Source organism: Triticum urartu, chromosome 3, assembly GCF_003073215.2.
Source record: "Triticum urartu cultivar G1812 chromosome 3, Tu2.1, whole genome shotgun sequence".
NCBI classification, from domain to species: domain Eukaryota; kingdom Viridiplantae; phylum Streptophyta; class Magnoliopsida; order Poales; family Poaceae; genus Triticum; species Triticum urartu.
This window is the reverse complement of record NC_053024.1, coordinates 445,544,041-445,563,867: the sequence shown is the minus strand read 5'-3', so window position 1 is coordinate 445,563,867 and position 19,827 is coordinate 445,544,041. Positions and strand designations below refer to the sequence as shown.

Genomic DNA, 19,827 nt, shown 5'->3' with positions numbered 1-19,827 from the left:
GTGTGGATGGCGCCTCTCCGTCGAATACCACTGCATTACGGTGAAGCCACGGCTCCCAGAGGACCAAGATAGAGATTGTCCTAGCGAGCTTCCGATGATGACCAATTTCTTCCTGCCTGATGCACCACTCCCGAAGGGACTCCGTCACCGTTGGAGCCGATCAAAACATGAAATCGGGGCAAGCAGGAAGAAATCGCACGAACGCTCAACACCGACTGGATTTGTTCGCCGCTCGATATGGATCAAAATTAATAAATTACTACTACATTCGTGTGTGCTTACAGGTGAACTACGGCTCGCTGGGATGGATCTAGACGACGCCCTGTCCCATGGCCATCAGATGCCCGCAATGCTCCAATCCAAGGCTAATTCACTCTGGAAGTTCCCTCTCAGGCTCCAACCGCCGCCGGTGGAAGAACTTGATCGAGATCTCGGGGCCGCCATGGGAAGAGCTGCGGTAGACGTGGCAATCTTCCTCGATGATCGGGGCGTGGAAGAGGACGCCGGCGGACGGGACAACGCTGCCGCCGCCGCTCCAGCACTCGATCGTGCTTCTGTGGCTCGAGGTAACCATCCCCACCGCGTCGGTTGCGCTTCCTGTACGCCATCTCCGATGGCTCCCCTGCCACCAGCTTGGCCATGGAGAGAGGATATGCGGAGAGGGGCTGCGCCGAGAGGGGAGACAGGAGCTCGAGGTGAGGTGAGGAGGGCCGGGAGGAGGCGAGATAGGGACCGTCGGCTAGGAGAAGAGTCACTTTTTATAGTCGTCTACGGCGGTGCGACGGTCGCGCTGGATTGGACAGGATCCTTCTAGAGAGCTTGCTAATCCTGACAGATCTCGAGAAGAGCTGGGACAGCGACAGCACAAACGGACCGACAACGGCCGAACAGCAGAAAGGGACGCAACAAATGGACCAACAGCGACTAGCGCAAACAGCGGACCTGACAGCGACACAGAAGAAATCCAACGGCCAATAGAAACGAAAGGAACAACCACGCCAACCTACCCCCACATGCAATCAAAAATGCTAAACCCACCAAAGGAATCGTCACACCAGTTCAAAAAATTTGAAACAAAAAACCGAAGCCACAACGCGTTTCTACCCCACCCCGTACCAAAATAATACCACGCACCAGAAACAAAACTCACCAAAAGTCACTTTCATCCAAATGGCTGAATCTCAAGGCAAAAACTTTGCCTGGAATAGAGGCTTGGGTATTGTATACCTACATGAAATTATTTTTCACGGCACGTACTGTTTAGGTGATCGCGTTCATCGATGGCAATCGTTCGGCGCTACCCCTAAAAGCCGAACGCTCATCAGTTAGTACAGTTCATTTCCATTTTTTAAAAAATAGGATATTGTAAGTCCAACGGACCTACCGTTCAGCGTCCTATCCACCGGAGCCGCCAAAGCAAATGAAGCGGACGAGGGGGAACTCTCTTCTTCTGGGACAAACAAACAAAGGGGAAAGGGTAGCTATCCTTCGAACTCGCCTCGTGTAGGAATCTTGTACAGAGTTCGATTCTCGGCGGTGGAATTGCCATGGACGAGCAGTTCATCCTCCGCGTGCCCCCATCCGTGGCGGAGCAGATCGAGCGGCTTATGAACGAATCTGCCGCCGGCTCATCCTCCAACCCCGACGACGCCTCCCTCGACCTCTCCTTCTCAGGTGCCCTCCAATTCTCTTCCTCCCCACCCCGCGAATTCTACTTCCTGTTTCCGCGGGAAATTGGTGTATGGCAGTAGAACTGCGGATTTGTGATGGCAACAGAGACGGGTATTTCGCGGAGAATACGCTGCAACAGCGGCGCTTAATTGTCGGATAGTTCGTTGGCAGAACAGCATGCCCGCACGCTGTTTGACGAACTGCTCAACCCAGGCACCTTGAAGGCTACCGAGGGGCATTCCGTTCAGTGATGACTATCGGTTGTGGTTTGGCGCGCGCGAATGCCACAGCGTGTGTGGAATGGGCATTGCGGATACCCTGCCCTAGGGGATAATCTCGCACTACTGACTGGCATCATGGTGTGTGTTCAGTTTTCTCAGTACTTCGGAGCGAATGGTCCAGATTAATATTGACAAAGTGTAACCGTGAGTAGGGGGCTGTTGTAGTTATCAATGTCCTAAATTTGTTTTGCAGTGATAGGTAGGTTAGAATGTGTTGATAGCAGATTGGTCAGTTGTAACTGTCTCATTAACACAATACAAATATCCTGCTTGTTGACGCAGATTAATAGATAATCGAATATCACTGTAACACAAAACTTTACGTCTGTGTAGTTTCTTTGTAGCTTAACCGCTGTTGAATTATGAGTTCTTACCTGCGGATGAGATGAGACCAATTTCAGTTTCTCACTTAATTTTTGTCTGTGTTTGTATTCCCTTCTTCACAAGTTACTGAGATTGCATGTCTACGCTCAGATGTGCTTAACTTGGCTTATATGAACAAAACCATGAAACCAGTCAGTATCAGTAATAAAAGGGAATTTTGGATTCAGTAAATATATACTCCCTCTGTTCCAAATTACTTGTCATGGTTTTAGTTCAAATTTGAACTAAAACCACGACAAGTAATTTGGAACGGAGGGAGTATCTCTGAAGAGCTTAATTCGTTTCATTGTGGCCTGCCTGGCTCGTACTAGACAACCTCTGCAATTATAGCCTTAAATGCTGATTACCAAACTTTCTATGTAACACTGTATGTGTGCATATTCAGTTTATTCACTCGTTTCCAGTAATAGTACAACTCAGTGGTCTCTCTTGATTATAAGGAACACAATACAGGTCTACGATTGTTATCAGGAACTGAACTTTACCTAATCCTTATTGCCTTCTCGTTGATGGCATTTTTCTTCCTACAGAGGATGGAAGGAGTGGCACATTTATGATTGGTAACCAGAGGTTTCCTGCATCTCTCTTGGATCTCCCAACCGTTGTGGAGTCATATAAGACATATGATGATTCCTTTTTAGTTAAAACTGCTGATATTGGTCAGGTAAAAGTGAAGATTTATGTATATATCTTGTTAATTTGTAGGCCTCATAATCATTTTAAACTGGAACAGATGATAATGGTAAGAGAAGAAGATGATCCTGCTCCAGAAGGAGTTGAATACAAGCATGGACTTACTCCTCCAATGAGGGATGCACGCAGGCGACGTTTTCGCAGAGAGCCTGACTTGAGTGTATATGAAATTGACTACCTTTCAGCCATATTTGTTTCCCATGTTGATGAAAACACACTGTTAATCAGGACGCTAAAGATTGCATGCACTCATTTCTGCAGGCAGAGCTTGTTCACCGAGTTGAGAAGGATCTTATAAGTATTATGCAAGGAGTGCCTGTCAGTATCCTTTTGGTCCGTGTGATTTGCCAAATGCATCTTAGATTGCAATGGAACAAATGACTAGTAATTTGTTTTGTTCTGTACTGTTTAGTTGGTAGTTTTGCACTTCCATTGCCTCATCAACTTCCTGATGAATAAACTGCTTGCCCTTTACTTTAGAAACCATGATGTCTATATGTAGTTCCCTTGTTGATAAGGATAATGCTGAGAATCTCTTAAGCATGTGATTATAGTGATTGCCTATAGAGGTTTCCAAACCTAACCTTCAAAACTTGGAATGAACCTAACCTTCAAAACTTGGAATGCCTTGTCGAAAGGTGTTTTGTATCATGACTGCATTGCGTCCATGGGTCAAACCATCATAAAAGGAAACTTTGCCGTTTATATGCAGATCTGTCTATGTATAAAGTTCTTTAACTTGTTTATAGACCAGAATGTTGGTGTAGCTGGAGGCGGTGAAGGTGGTGATCGCAAGAAGGCTGCACCAGCTCCTGCACCCAAGCCTGACGTTCAAGAGCCTGCTGCAAATGGCGAAGAAGCTGAGGCTGATCGGAGCGACTCTGATGAGTCGGACAGCTGAAGTGGACCAGAATAGGTAGTGCAGCCTCAGTTGGCTGATCAAACCCAGTGTATGTATTAGGCGATTCAGATCAAAGAACGCACACTTTTACCAAGCAAGTGTGCTTGTTGTCTTCTACTGTACTGATTATCATCTCATCAGTAACAATAAGAGTGTGACTTTCCATCATGGTGGAAGAGTGTCCGTATCCTCCCATAAGGTGGTGCTCGAGTCCTTATTTGTTCAGCCAGATGTTGATTACAACAGTGCTGCAATGTTGCTGTTTTCATAAGATTCAGTTGTGAATGCTGAAGATTTCATGTGCTTCATTTTGTTGCACCGCTATTCGTGAGGAGGGGGGGGGGGGGGGGGGGGGGGGGGGGGGGGTGTTCCAGATCCTAATTCTCTTGTCACAAAGGCATTCGAATTCTTTTTTCTTCTAAACAGGCATAATCCCTTTCCATTGAGTTATAGGGGGCGGGAAAGGGGATGCAAGTTCAACGCATAGCCGGGAAATCCACCACAGGTGCTTGTCATCGAAACACCCGTTATGGGGACGAGAACACGACGCGACACCAAAATCCATCTATCCTATTAACACTTTGAACGCCCATGCAGGAGCACCACAAGGCAAAACACCCACACAGGGGCAAGGTCACTCACAGGTATCAGGACTAAACCCAGGAACACAAGACCACCTACTGAAACAAAATAAGACCATCACCAGCAACAGAATCAGTTGCACATCCTGCCATCAGCCTAGCCTGAACGCTGTTGTGCTGCTACACAGATCCTCATCATCTTGTTGGCGTTGTCCTTCAGCATCATGGCTCCTCTCCTCAGATCGTCCCCATCGCCATGTTTCGGCATCCCTGCCCAGTATAATAAAGAAGCACAGGAAGCAAAGACAATTTCAAATGGAGATTTAGGAAACTTAAACTGGAATGTCGTCCTATTATGGCAGTTCCATATAGCCCAGCAAACAGCAGCTAAACTGACAGTATAAAAAGATTTCCCCTTCTGGGAAGAAAGCATAGCACCAAGCATAGAACTGCCGAATGTTTTAGTACCAAAAACTGAAGCGACAGTCTACCAGGCAATTCTGGCCATTGGACATCCATATAGCCCAGCAAACAGCAGCCAAACTGACAGTATAAAAAGCTTTCCCCTTCTGGGATGAAAGCATAGGCATAGAATTGCCGAATGTTATTAGGGCATAAATCAGCACAAAAAACTGAAGCAACAGTCCACCAGGCAATTCTGGCCATTGGACATCAAGGCGTTCGACTTGATCTGGTAAAACAAAAGAGCATCCGCTCTCCCTGCTTTGGCTGCTGTCTGTGATCCTCTTCCCAGGTACTTAACTTAGGAAGTAAAATAAGACAGAGATCACTGGAACAAAGACTTTCTGAAGTTACGGTCCAGTGGTCCATGTTACATTTTCCCCTCCAAATCCAGATACTTCGATTGCATTGTCACCAATCTTTTGAGCAGTGCAATTGACGGCACAAAACCCACCCACAAAATCATATACTTAATGAACAATCCAACAACATGAGTTCCACACATCCTTGCAGTTCTTCAGTATCATCACAAGTCTAAAGTCTAATTCAACATACCAACAAACAGAATAACCACCATCAATACAAACCCCAAAATTACAACAACAAAAACAACAACAGACACTGGGGTATTCATACAAATCCATGTTACATCCTCTTAGAAATCATGCTGATGCTCATTCGCAAAAGAGGGAAGCCATGTTTTAAGTCAACAGCATTCTGGAACCGAGAGACAGTTGATGGCGGTAAAATCATGCGGCGCCACATCCAGTTTGATTATCCAGCACTCCTGCATCCTGCAACCAAAAAGGGCAACATTGAGATCCAAGGCAGAACGAAATATTACAAGTAGAAGCAAAGATATGATCATGTCAAAGTGTCTGCATTTATACTACTTCAAAAAATCCTGGCAATACTTGTAGCTGTGATGTGCACATTTACGTCAGTGTCAACTATCAGGAGAACAGTTTACAAAAGAAGGAAAACAAAGAAATCTAGGTATAAGATTTACAATGTCAAATACAAAACATTACTATGATTGTCTCATGCTTCAAAGCATCCTAGCAGCACTTGGAAATGCAAGTAGCAGACATGCAGCAACTCCACATGAATAATATGGACCACAAACTAGTATTTGTGGTAGATTTCCTTTCCATTAGTGTGCGCAAAAAAAGAAGCAAATTTTCAAGCCTCAAAATGCCAAATCAACTAGATTAGTGATCATGACTACTCAAAACACAAGTCACTAACAAGGTACAGATCCACAAACTCTCAGTTCAAATCCAACAGACTATATTCAACAATATTACTAGTATTTTGAAACATTATGTCAAAAGCTCCCTTTGTTCACAAATGTACAACCATTGGAAGTTGTGACAGATTCATGGCCGGCTAAAAATGTGGGTTGATGAGATGGTTAGAGACTTAGTGTTCTTCGGGATGTGGTTGCAAAGCCGGTTAACCCAGGTCAATGACCCAGCAATAAAGCTCTTTATTCTTAAGTAACAATTTTATTCTAATCCAGGTATATATTTAGGAGCTCTCTGATGAGTACCAGAGGTAGTGGCTTCAGGTCCCGGTGACTATGGTTGAAAACTTGAAATCATCATACTTAAATCAAAATGAAAGTCTCATCATCTCTCAGCATTCAATTCCCTCTCCAGACAAAACAACCTACCAGTTATCAGGCAGCAAGCTTATCTTAATAGCTAAGGAAAACTGCCAGACCAGACCTATATTACTACTATGCTACAAGACACAAGGATTATGCTAACAATATCCAAAACATTCAGGTATTTCACATCTCACAGTACACGGTGAATCAGCTAAAACACAATATGCCTACTTCTCAGTTCTCACAGCTTTAGGAGGATCTCGAACAATCATCCTGTGTATGTTCCTCGGAGCATATATAACATAGCATGGTCTGGGAAAACAAAATTATCACATGGCATTCTAAAGCCTGGAATAACATATTTTACTGTAACATATTCTAGATAGCTCATAAATTCTTTGGAGTAACTTTTCCATGCCAATCTAACATTATCACTAATGCATCTCACAGAAAACAATGAAAATCTTCCAATTAGCTACACGAGGGAAGAATGACAAAGCACGAACTCCAACGATCAGAACATACAACTCCTTGATGAGAGTATTCAATTTATGATCCAAGGGCTATGGGCAGGATGAACTGCAGCCAATCTGGTTCGTCCACACAAAATCTAATAGGTGAAATCCTAGAAAGAGCGAATTGCGCTATTAATACAAGAAGTTGTCCAGGAAGTTCGGTTCCATACATCAAGTATCAAATTTTACACTTGGGTACATGATGTTGCATTAATGGTATAAAATAGCTCAGCCCAACCACGCGAGGCCAACGGGGCACGCCATGGGGTCGTTTGGATTATAGCCCCAAGCTGCCGCGCCAAAAAAATTGGGGTTCATTGCTAAGACGAGCAGCCGCTTGGATGGACGCCAAATTTTGGGAGCCACGCCAATATTGGGCAGTTCAATTTTTACGCCCACGAGCGGGCGAAACGCTGGCGGCGGATTCTCTCACCAACATATTAGCGCGCCAGCTATTGGCAGGGCGTGCGCGGGTGGAAACCAAACAGTCCCATGTACCAATTCACCTCTAATGGCTGGAGTTTTTTTTTTGGAAAACTTGCAAGTTACAACTTATTACTTTGGTCCTCCTTGATCATTTAGTCTTCAAAATAGCCATTGGTCCTAAATTCTCAAATCGAGCGTCAAATCCCTAGTTCAATCACCATTCCTCTCGTACCCGAATCCAGCGGCAGCACTCACGCCACCCCTCTCGCACATGTCCCCTATCCCACTCACTCAACCCAGGGACGACGACATGGCCAAACAGCGAGGCAGAGCCAGAGGACGGCGCTGCACATGCCATTGGTGAAGTGCGCGTCTTGCCAGAGAAAAACCATGGTGATGTATTTCCAAAGTGAACTGATGAACATCATTTCTTACATTGCAAGACACGATTGAAAGATGTCGACTTTCTAAATACTTGCATGAACATATGTGAAAAAAGGGCATTGTAATCCTAACAGAGCAATCTATCAAAACAGTAAACTACTGATGCATTTATCACCTGATATAGTACAACAACATTCGCAAAACTACTACTGCCTCCGTCTCAAAATATAAGACGTTTTGGCAGGCCAGTTTAGCCTACAAAACCCTCTTATATTTTGAGAGCCTACAAAAACGTCTTATATTTTGAGATGGAGGTAGTACCATTAACTACCAATTACAGAGAGATTAACCAAGAGCATGAAACCCCAGTTGAAATTGACAGAACGAACCGCAAAGAGCACAAAAAAGTGAAAAACTACAAGCCACAACCACAACTAATTCTGGCTGCACACACGTCCCTTCCGCTCCCCCTCACGTGCCGCTCACGCGAGAAAAATACCGCCCAAACGCTCCAGATCAAAGTGGCATTCCACGTCGGCATCGCGTGAGTGAGTGGGGCTGTTTTGTAGTACCATTTATACAGCATCATGTACCCAAGTGTAAACTACTAAACTTTGATACTTGATGTATGAAACTGAACTTCTTGGACAACTTCTTGTATCAATAATGCAATTCAGTCTCCCAGAAAGGCATAGTGACAATACCACTACCGATTCCAAAATGACGAAAATATTCACCCTGCTGTCCCCCAAAATGGGAATTTCTTCACACTGATATTACTAGATCATCAAAAAATAGGTAATGCAAGCATGCCCCACGAAATTCCATCGTTAACACAGCCTACACGAGCACGTTTGGACAAGATCGCTAAACAACATTGCAATAAAGATGGGCAAGATTGCTACCAAGCATCGCAAAATTATACTGCCCAAATCAGAAACACAAGGAGTGCAAATGGACAAAATAATTACCTTCATCATAGTGGCGAGAGCGAGCAGCCACTCGAGCTTGTCAAGAGTCGCCTCGTCGGCCTTGTCCAAATCCACCTCAACCCTCCCATCCACCTCCTGGATCCACCCGCCTACGTCCTTCATAATGACGGCCGCTTTGTACTGCAAGTCCACCGGCAGCCGCGGCAGCTCATCCTTGAGCCTTGCCCTGCGCTCGGCGACCGGCGGTGGCGACTGGAGCGTTGCAGAAATGGAGGCCCACCCTGACTCGAAGATGCGAGAGAGCACATCAGCACTCTTATACACATCATCGCCCTTGTAGTTGTAGGTCATGGCGTTGCGGAAGGTACGCCGGACATCACTGGCAAAGCAGAGCGGGTTCTGGTAGCGACGCCGTTCAAGGCGGCGGCGGACGGTGCCGAGATCCATGGGTTGGCGGATTTCGGAGTGGTAGTCGCGGAGTCCGAGTTCGTATGAATCCACCGGCTTGGCGAACACCCACCCGTCCTCATGTTGCAGCAGCTCGTCCAGCAGCACGCGGCAGCGTTCGAGGGCACGGGGAAGATCGGCGGCGGCAAGGTAGTTCGCAGGTTTAGGGAAACCGGGCGGCGCTCCGGCCGGGCTGCTTTGGGACGCCATAGCTAGGGCCGGTCGAGAGGATTTGGGTGGGAGTCAAATTTGGATCAGTTTCAAAACCACGAATCCGGATGCCGAACCCTTCTATAGGACATGGCTAGGAATGAGACAGGTGCATGGCCCTTGGATCAAGTTATTGTGGACCGTCAGATTTACTTCCTCAAATTACCACCCTCTTTTTTTTCCAAATCTCAAATTACCACCCATCTTCTTGTGGTTTTCAAACTATAAACATCCTTGAAGCATCGATGCTTTCAAGTGTGCTCCCCATAATTACTACTATAGGATTAGATCTAGTAGCTCTCTCTGATCACGCATCTTTCAATAAATACTCTAGATAAACAATAATTAATCCTGATATTGGAGGAAGCAAATATTGTTGTATTTAGAAACATAAATTTTGTGATGGTTGAAGCATGAACGTACCCAATCATTGTAATAATACCAGCGAAGCATATATGTGAGTACATAGTCAGAACAATGCAATCCTACATTTTTTTTATGGGGACTACCCTTCATGCTTCGTTCTTAGTGCTTCATTTTATGCTTTGAAGCATGTATTGTTGGATTTGGATGTAAAGTTATATTTGCTGCTATGAAGCATGCATGGTTGGACTTGGAATTGGATTTTTATGAAAGGTGAAGCATGAAAAGTATAGTGCCAAAATATTTTTCATTGTAGTCCAAGGAATGAAGCACACATATATGTACTAGCTAGGAGCATATTGTGTATGAGTTTGAAGCATGCCATATATTATACTGATGCATGCACACACGTAGGTATTAGGAAATATATTGTGTTTGTGTTGGAAGCACATCGCATATAATATTGAAGCACTAAGCCAATGGAAGCACACATGTATGCACTAGGTAGCTTGGTGTGCAAAATACCGAAACTTTTCATCTATGCTAATGAAGCACTTATTTTACATGCATTCAAACCACATGTGAGATAGTCTTCGAGGAGTGTTGGTAAGATTATTGAAGCGGCTGAGGGGGGGGGGGGTGATGGTGAGGCGGGATCAGCAACGAAAGCCCTGTTGCGGTCATCATCCCCGACGTCGTCGATGTTCCGATCTTCCCATGGTGAAGGGACCGCGACTGCCTACGTTTGCGATGATGTTGGGGTAGCACTGGCGAACGTGGTATGTGGTGTTGGAGGTGGATCACTGGATAATGTGAAGGAAGCACAATCTCGTTGGCACCGTAGCCGCATCGAGGAAGAGTGGAGGGGATCAAATCTGGGCGACATGGTGAGGTGGATTGCAACCACGAGATGCAATGGACTTAATCTGAGTTACGTTGTTGGAGAGAACATGTGCAACGCAAGTGAACAGCGGGCATGGCAATGAGGTGGGCTGCAATCCAAAGAGAGATGAACGGGATTGAGGATTAGTTAAAGGAGAGAAACAGACAAGAGGAATTGGCGGGTTTAGGCAAACATGACTACATGAAAATAGGAGGTTAGAATGAGGTGAAGGATTTCACTCAGACATTTCGGCCGTGGGATTAAAGCCGAGTCGACGGTGAACGAGAGGTCTAGTGCATAGTTCCTGTCAGACTATAGATAGGAAGGGTTTTCCTACTCTTATATGCTGGAATTAAATTTCGAAAGCCGAAGCTAAATGAGTAGCTCATGACTCGGCTCGAATCGAGCCGAACTCGATGACTGATGAGTCGAGCCAAATAACATGAGATCCTTTATACTTTCTTTTAGAACAGCTTACATTAGCTAATGAAAATTATATGAAATGTCGATGTCGGCTGGCGGCTGGCCGTACCATCACGGGCGGACCCGGGATTGGGCCAAGCCCATGGCCCCAAGCTGCTACAATGCCTCTATAGTGTCGCTACAGTGCGTAATGCTATAGTCAACGAAGTAATCCATCATCACGCCCCAGGCCCAGGCCCCTCGGCCTGGGTCCTGGATCCGCCACTGTGTACTATACATGCTGCACATTGCACTCTTTGCAAGATATAGGACGTCAACATTTGATCTTCTTTTTTCATACTGAAAAATCACGGATCTGAAGCTTCTCGTCATTTGCTTGATCTCACGAACCACGTGACCGAAGATCTTCATGCTTCCTTCATTCATCGCTCTAACCGCTTCATCATAGTTAGAGCTTAGGACGAATCTCTTCATTCCCAGGTCAGCGGCCAGTGCTGGCCCTTTCGACACGAAAGGGCCTCGAGTATCACCGGATGAGCAATCCCTTCATGAACGACCATTGAAGCATCAAGGAACGCCTCGTTGCCATCCCGAATTATTGCCGCTGGTGAGTTTGAGTGCTTGGTCTTGGACAACGCCGCGTCAACATCTATCTTTAGACTATCCGTCGGGAGCGACGTCCATCTCGCTACCAGGATATATCGATTTGTACGTTTCTTAGATAGCCCCACATTCAACAAAAAATTGTACATAAAAGCATGTGCGGAGAGTGGGCTCTCATAAACTTCCTTATGTATTGCCTTTCTCCGATCATGTCAAATTGCCCACTTTGTCACTACCGTCGTCTTGAATTCCTCGTGTTTAATCGGATCCATGAGGGCGAACAACCACTTTCTCGTCGATGGCTCAGTCGTCTTAGCTAGGTGCTCGGCGATCAGCTCATTTCCCAAAGCCCAGACGCACGTTGCCATCGTGCAACTGATATGGGAGTGTCTCCAGGACTCCATTGCACCATAAATTTTGCATCTGCTGCTCTCCGCTATATGCCTGTGAGCTACAACATCTCCCGCAGGTAAAGAGTGTTGTGCCAACCTCCATCAGAATACTTTCAGCTTCGAGGGCACCTTCACCTTCCAGAGGTTAGCCGAGGACATACTCGGAACGCAAGAACACGAAACAGATTCAAGTGCGGAAGAACCGAGCTCTGCAAATTCAAGAACTTGCACACGAACAGCTCTGCTCCATCCAGACAACAAGAACATCCAACGGAGCCACCGAGGGTATCAGCATGATTTTGTGAAGTTACGGTCCGGTGGTCCATGTTACATTTTTTCCTCCAAATCCATATACTTCAATTGCATTGCCACAAATCTTTTGAGCAGTGCAATTCATGGCAGAAAATTCACCCACGAAATCATATATTTAATGAACAATCGAACAACATGACTTCCACACATCCTTGCAGTTCTTCAGTATCATCACAGGTTCAAAGTCTAATTCCAATATAACAACAGACAGAATAACCGACCAGCTACAAACCCCCAAATTACAACCACACTGACACTGGGGTATTCATACAAATCCAGAGTAGGGATATCTAGGCTAGCGATGTTACAGCCACTTAGAAATCATGCTGATACTCATTCGCAAAAGAGGGAAGCGATGTTTAAGTCAACAGCGTTCTGGAACCGAGAAACAATTGACGCTGGTAAAATCATGCAGCGCCACATCAAATTTGATTATCCAGCGCTCCTGCCTCCTGCAACCAAAAAGGGCAACATCGTGATCCAAGGCAAAGCAAAATATTAGATATGATCATGTCAAAAGTGTCAGCATTTATACTCTTTCAAAACATCCTAGCAATAGTTGTAGGCATGATGTCCAGGAAAACATTACAACTAGAAGGAAAGATATGATCATGTCAAAAGTGTCAACTATCAGGAAAACACTTCACAAAAGAAGGAGAACAAAGAAATCTAGGCATAAGATTCACAATCTCAAGGAATACAAAATTACTATGATTGATGCTTCAAAGCATCCTAACAGCAGTTGTAAATGCGAGTAGCAGACATGGAGCAACTCCCCATGAATAGTATGACTACAAACTACTCCCCCGATCCAAAATAAGTGTCGTGGTTTTAGTTCAGGTTTTAGTTCTGAACTAAAACCACGACACTTACTTTGGATCGGATGGAGTAGTATTTGTGGTAGATTCCTTTCCATCAGTGCGTAAAAAAAAGAAGCAGATCTTCAAGCCTCAAAATGCCAAATCAACTAGAGTAGTGATCATGACTACTCAAAACACAAGTGAGTAACAAGCTAGACATCCACAAACTCTCAGTTTAAAATGTAACAGACTATAATCAGCAATATTAGTATTTTGAAGTGAAGCATTATGTCAAAAGCTCCCTCCTTTCAAAATGTACAACCATTGGAAGTTGATGAGATTATTAGAGACTTAGTGTTCTTTGGGATGTGGTTGCAAAGCCGGTTAATCCAGGTCAATGACCCAGCAATGAAGCTCTTTATTCTCAAGTCAGATAACAATTTTATTCTAATCCAAGTATATTTGGGAGCTCTCTGATGTGTACCAGAGGTAGTGGCTTCAGGTCCCAGTGACTATGGTTGAAAACTGAAATCATCATACTTCAATGAAAATGAAATTCTCATCATCCCTCAGCATTCAATTCCGTCTCCAGACAAAACAACCTACTAATTGTCAGGCAGCAAGCTTATACTACCATGCTACAGGACACACTAACAAGATCCAAAACATAGATGCATGACACAAGGATTTTGTACTCCCTTTACAGAGGGAGTACCATTTATGCAGCATCATGTACCCAAGTGTAAAATTTGATACTACTTGATGTATGAAACTAAACTTCTTGGACAAAACTTCTTGTATCAACAATGCAATTCACCCTCCCAGAAAGGCATTGTGACAATATCACTACCAATTCCAATATGACGAAAATATGCACCTTTCTGTCCCAAAAATGGGATTTTCTTCACGTTGGTACAACCTGACACCCTGGACTTCTTATTATATCATCAAAAATAGGTTTCCATCTTTAACACGGCCTACGCGAGCACGTTTGGACAAGATCGCTAAACAGCATTGCAATAAATATGGCCGCTTTGGACAAGATTGCTACCAAGCATCACAAAATTATGCTGCCCAAATCAGAAACATAAGGACTTCAAATGGACAAAATAATTACCTTCCTCATGGTGGCGAGAGCGAGCAGCCACTCGAGCTTGTCAAGAGTCGCCTCGTCGGCCTTGTCCAAATCCACCTCAACCCTCCCATCCACCTCCTGGATCCACCCGCCTATGTCTTTCATAATGATGGCCGCTTTGTCCTGCAAGTCCACCGGCAGCCGCGGAAACTCATCCTTGAGCCTTGCCCTGCGCACGGCGACCGGCGGCGGCGACGGGAGCGCCGCCAAAATGGAGGCCCACCCTGACTCGAAGATGCGAGAGAGCTTAGCAGCACTCTCATACACATCGTCTCCCTTGTTGTTGTAGGTCATGGCGTTGCTGAAGGTACGCCGGACATCCTTGGGAAAGCAGAGCAGGTTCGGGTAGCGACGCAATTCAAGGCGGCGGCTGACAGTGCCGAGATCCATGGGTTCGGCGATGATGGAGTAGTAGTCGCGGAGGCCGAGTTCGTATGTATCCACCGGCTTGGCGAACACCCACCCGTCCTCATGTTGCAGCAGCCTGTCCAGCAGCATGCGGCAGCGTCCGAGGGCACGGGGAAGATCGACGGCGGGAAGGTAGTTCGTAGGTTTAGGGAAACCGGGCGGCGCTCCGGCCGGGCTGCTTTGGGACGCCATAGGGCCGGCCGAGATGATTTTGGGGGGGGGGGGGAGTCAATTTGGGTCAGATCCGGATGCCGTACCCCTTTTATAGGAGACCGCTAGGAATGACACCGGTGCATGGCCCTTGGATCAAGTCAGTGGAGCGTCAGATTTACTTCCTCAAATTACCACCCATCTCTTGGGGTTTTCAAACTAAACATCCTTTACCATCGATGCTTTCAAGTGTGCTCCCCATAATTACGCTAGGATTAGAGCTAATTTTCTCTGATCACACATCTTTCAATAAATACTCTAGATAGCAACAATTAATCCTGACTAGCAGGAAGAGGTGCGGCGACACGCCTCGCCCAAGAGAGCCCATGTGAGCGCTTTGTGTTATAAAATGGAACAGTGAATAAGAGGAAGAAATCGGTCGAGCAGTATTTTTTGTTTATCGAGCTATTTCACGTAGGTCTTTGTGCATATTTTTTTAATCAGCAAAGATGTATGCATCAGACATGGCTGCCAATAGATAGATATGATTCTATATAAATACATATATGATCATTTGGTTGACCCTTTAACTCACATGATATACATAGAACATTTTTGCAATAGACAACTGAAAACTGTTGATAAGAATTCAGAAACTGAATCCTTCTGTGCATCATGAAGGGCTTCTCAGAGCAAAAAAGATCACATGAATAATTAAAGGAAAAGGAGAGACAACTTAGTAGAGAGGAAAGGAAAGGGAGAGGATGCATACCAACATGGATCGAGGATGACATGGACCGTGAGAGCAAGCAACAATCTATATGTGTGTGGTACCCATTTGGTGACATGACCAATCCTTCTGTTTCATCGGTATTGAGCTACCGTAGCAGCATATCAAAGCAAGAAGTATCAAAGTTCTAACCAGATCCATGTACTGTAAGTTGCATTGACACCTCAAAACAATCGCCTTACACCTATATTTCTTATATCTAGGCTTCTCACATTAGATATTTAACTTCAAAAAACAGTTTTGAATATGCCTGTTCCACAATATTTCATTTTGTATAATTTGGTGCACGTATATACAACAACAACGAGAAGACGTCAATTAGAGGTTGAATTTAAAAGAGGGCAGAAGGATCAAATATAGGGGGCGCAGCGCAAGCTATTTTGAGATATAATTGTTCAGCTGTAGAATGAAAGACCCCAGGCGCATAAATACTTGAAAGTGCGGACGAAAAATAATAATTCTAAAATAGAATAAGAAATATCCAAGGAGAATAGAACACACTAATTACCAATTTTGAAATATGTTTCCATAAACCTGATATTGTATAGCTGCTATAGCATGTTAAAAAAACTGAGAAGCACCGGCCGGTGAGTGCGCGCACTAACTCAGTCCATTTGTTATGAAGAGTTAGCTAGGCTTTTTTCTATGGATTTCATCAATGTCCGTTGGATCTGCGACCCACGGTTCAGGCTCAAGTGACAAACCAGGAATGCTTAGAGGACCATGATCAGAATATTTGAAAAAGATTACCATAGAAACAGGGGAGCCATCATGCTGGAAACATAAGTTTTTGAAACTTTGCATTTTTATTCTTATCATAACTTATGAACTTCCATATGGTAAAAACAACTTTAGAACTGTCATGTGGATGCTCACCCTGTACTGTGCTATATGAATTCTTCAATTTTTTATCCGGAGATTTCCTTCAACTCTCAAAGTTGGAAAGATCACGGCTTTTGCTAAACTGGGAGCATTCATATGCCATGTCAGGCTTGAATTTTGATCTCTAACTAAAAGAGGGTTCGCTCAACTGAAAACATGTACTGCATGCACAACTACTGTCAGGAAAATGATTGTGGTAAAGAAGCATGATCAGCTAGGGCATCATCACTGGAAATTGGATTGATTATCCAAATTTTATCAGCACATCATGGTGCAGAGAAAAATAAACAAACTACATTGCGAAAGACTGAAAATACCTACTCAGAATTCATGTAATGAGTTTTTCCTTCGGTACGCGGTTGATGTATTTATTAAGTTGAGACCCGCAAGCTGCATATGGCAACCAATAAGAAGAGAACAGAGAAACTCTTGTAGGCACACTCCTTACCATGTTCCCTTTCTTGCTCCAGCACAATTTTTTTTTCTTGAAATCCTGGTTGGAAAGTTAATTTGATAGTATTGTTTTAACACAAGATTTGATACAATTTGTTACTGGCAACACACATAAACATTCTGCTTGATGATGCATAGTCTAGTGACATGTGTATGTAAATCAAACTGACAACTCAAGATAGAGAGTGCTAATTTTGCTTGTTCTAAGCATATATATACAGGTATTTTATATCTGCTATAAGTTTAACAAAGCTGAACCAGCAGAGGAAAAACAGGGAATACATGCAGATCAGAACATGTAGATGAATAGATCACCAGAGCGCTGCTCGATTGATTCGATTTCTCACCTCTGTATTCGGAGCTGCGGATTTCCTTGAATTCTTTTTCTCCACAAGGATTCCTCAATCACATGGATTGGTCAGTTCAATCTGCAAAGCAATTAAGTGAGGCCAGCATAACCAAAATGGAGTACATAAGAGGTTTTGTAGTATCAGAATATCACTCCATTTATCTTTGTTCACTCTAGAAGTTCTATAGTATAAGAATATCACTGCATTTATCTTTCTTCTCTCTAGAAGTTCTGTAGTATAAGAAGCTTTATGTTAGCCACTAAATGGAGTATGTAACATGGCGTATATGCATATATATATATATATATATATATATAAGCTACTTGAGGTGTTATTGTATCCAAACACAAGAATCTTAAGAGATGGACATGTAAAGAAAATGCTAACTTCGAATTTTATTCAGATTTGTAATGAAAACATCACTGCCTTCGAAATTTTTCTTTCCCCTTGACCTTGGAATGAACAAAAATGGAGGCACACAAATTAATTCTTGCAAAGGGGAAATGACCCATAACCTGAAGATTGGGAAATCAGAAGAAACAATTCGTCTACAGCTTGTGATCTATAATTTGACCACTGTGATTTCAGCCAAGGAGAGTGATGCTTCCAGTTTCCATCAAGTGTGACAAATCTGGAAAAACTAAACATGTAAATATGTGTTTCGTCTGTATATTCATACATATCAGTAGGGATATCATACTATTTTTGCACCAACCAGAAAAAAAATCAGATTTAAGCAGACAACTAAATATGGAACATGTCGTTAGTTGTGGATGATAGAGTTGAACTTGATTAAATTAAACTTTATTTCAAAAAGATGGTGAGGTGCAAAATCACAATGATATCAAGTTTGTTTCAAAAAAAAACAATGATATCAAGTGATGCATATTTATTGTCCAACTGATGCCTTCAATTTCAATCCCCTGAAAATAATCACATCTAACCCACCCCACTCCACTGGCTTGATAATAGGTAGGCATAGAAAAGATCCCAAAAGAGCAATTTCCAGCTACAGAGAGAAACGACAAGAGTAAATACCTTGAAAGATTGTTTGGACCTTTCTCCATCTTATTCTTGAAAGGCAACATGATTTTAGAACTCTGAAGTAAAAAAGGAACATTGGTAGCCGCTGAACCAAAGTAACTCACGCCAAGTTCTCAAGCGTGGCTCCTTCACTCTACCTGTAACAAACAAAAACAAAACAAAGATGAGATATCCCTAAAGAGAGAAGACAACAGGAAGCAAAACATGGTCCAGCCCGACGGCAGGTACCTCTTGATATGGTGGCTCTACCCCCCTCCCTTCTCCATCCCTGAATCATGGCCGGTGTATTGCAAGGAGGGAGAGAAAGGAGAAACGGAAGAGACGGCCATCGAGGCGTTCCTGATCTGTAGAGGTAGAATGTGAAGAAGGATAAGGTCCAGGGAGCCGTTTCCTCCTGAGGCACACAGGTGAATGGCGACCGGCAGCAGCGAACCCTAGATCAGAGGCCAACGATCGGTAAAATCGGCGAGGAGCTCGAGCAAGAGAATGGGGCATGGGGTGGGGGAAGAAGAGATGAGAGAGGAGCCGGGAGTGGTGCATCGGCAACGACCGTTGCTGGATCACGGTGGGAGCGGGCGGCCAGGGATGGACATGGACCGGTGGTGGGGTGAATGGTCTGCTCTCCTCTCTCGTCCTCTCTAGAGGCAAAATTAGTAAATTTGATCTCAGAGTGAAAGTATTTTACAAACTCGTCGATGATGGCATTGTGGTAGCAATGATGAACGTGGGACGTGGTATTGTTGGTGGATCACTGGAGAACTTCAAGGAGGCACAATCGTTGGCACCATAGCCGTGTCGAGGAGGATTGGAGGGATCAAATCTGGGCGGTATAGTGATGAGCTGGATTGCAACCACGGGATGCAATGGACTGAACCTGAGTTGCGTTGTTGGCGAGAACTCATGTGACGTGGACGGCTAGTTTAAGGAGATGGGTTGGAATTTAAAGAGAGATGAACATGACTGATGATTAGTTTAAGGAGAAACAGACAAGAGATATTGGCGAGGCTAGACGAACATGGTTGCATTAAAAACAGGAGTTTAGAATGATGTGAGGGATTTCGTTCGGATATCTCGGCCATGAGAAGCCGAGCCAATGGTGAGCGAAAGGTTTGACGAATAGTTAATGTCAAACTATAGATAGAAATGGTTTTCCTACTCTTACAGGCTGAAATTAAAAATCGAAAGTCAAAGCTAAACAAGTAGCTCGCGACTCGGCTCGAATTGAGCCGCACTCGATGACTAACGAGTTGAGCCAAATAATATGGCATCGTTTATATTTTGTTTTAGAACAACTTACATTAGCTAATGAAAATTATATGAAATATCGATGTCGGCCGGCG

At 44.2% G+C, this 19,827-nt stretch overlaps 3 protein-coding genes across 6 annotated transcripts; 1 reads left to right on the top strand and 2 right to left on the bottom strand.

Annotated features, from left to right (window-relative positions):
* Positions 1-1,409: 1,409 nt before the first annotated feature.
* Positions 1,410-4,238, top strand: LOC125544276 (transcription initiation factor TFIID subunit 7-like). Its single transcript, XM_048707894.1, has 5 exons — positions 1,410-1,674; positions 2,867-3,000; positions 3,070-3,189; positions 3,291-3,351; positions 3,779-4,238. Exons 1-5 carry the CDS (start codon positions 1,548-1,550, stop codon positions 3,928-3,930), a joined length of 594 nt encoding a protein of 197 aa, XP_048563851.1. The 5' UTR covers positions 1,410-1,547; the 3' UTR covers positions 3,931-4,238.
* A 1,226-nt stretch (positions 4,239-5,464) lies between these two features.
* Positions 5,465-9,567, bottom strand: LOC125548462 (transcription factor GTE4-like). The gene is made up of 2 exons (XM_048712052.1): positions 8,882-9,567; positions 5,465-5,767 (listed from the first exon to the last, which is right to left on the bottom strand). The coding sequence occupies exons 1-2, from the start codon at positions 9,497-9,499 to the stop codon at positions 5,723-5,725; spliced, it is 663 nt and encodes a 220-aa protein (XP_048568009.1). The 5' UTR covers positions 9,500-9,567; the 3' UTR covers positions 5,465-5,722.
* Positions 9,568-12,555: 2,988 nt separating this feature from the next.
* On the bottom strand, positions 12,556-19,371 carry LOC125544275 (transcription factor GTE4-like). Of its 4 annotated transcripts, XM_048707891.1 has the most exons (6): positions 18,716-19,371; positions 18,482-18,624; positions 17,959-18,074; positions 17,441-17,521; positions 14,393-17,133; positions 12,556-12,927 (listed from the first exon to the last, which is right to left on the bottom strand). In XM_048707891.1, the coding sequence occupies exons 5-6, from the start codon at positions 15,008-15,010 to the stop codon at positions 12,898-12,900; spliced, it is 648 nt and encodes a 215-aa protein (XP_048563848.1). In that variant the 5' UTR covers positions 15,011-17,133; positions 17,441-17,521; positions 17,959-18,074; positions 18,482-18,624; positions 18,716-19,371; the 3' UTR covers positions 12,556-12,897. The 4 variants fall into 4 exon arrangements, with proteins under 4 accessions (XP_048563848.1, XP_048563847.1, XP_048563850.1 ...); XM_048707890.1 differs by having other exon boundaries at positions 14,393-17,521; XM_048707893.1 differs by lacking the exon at positions 17,959-18,074.
* Between the last annotated feature and the right edge of the window lie 456 nt (positions 19,372-19,827).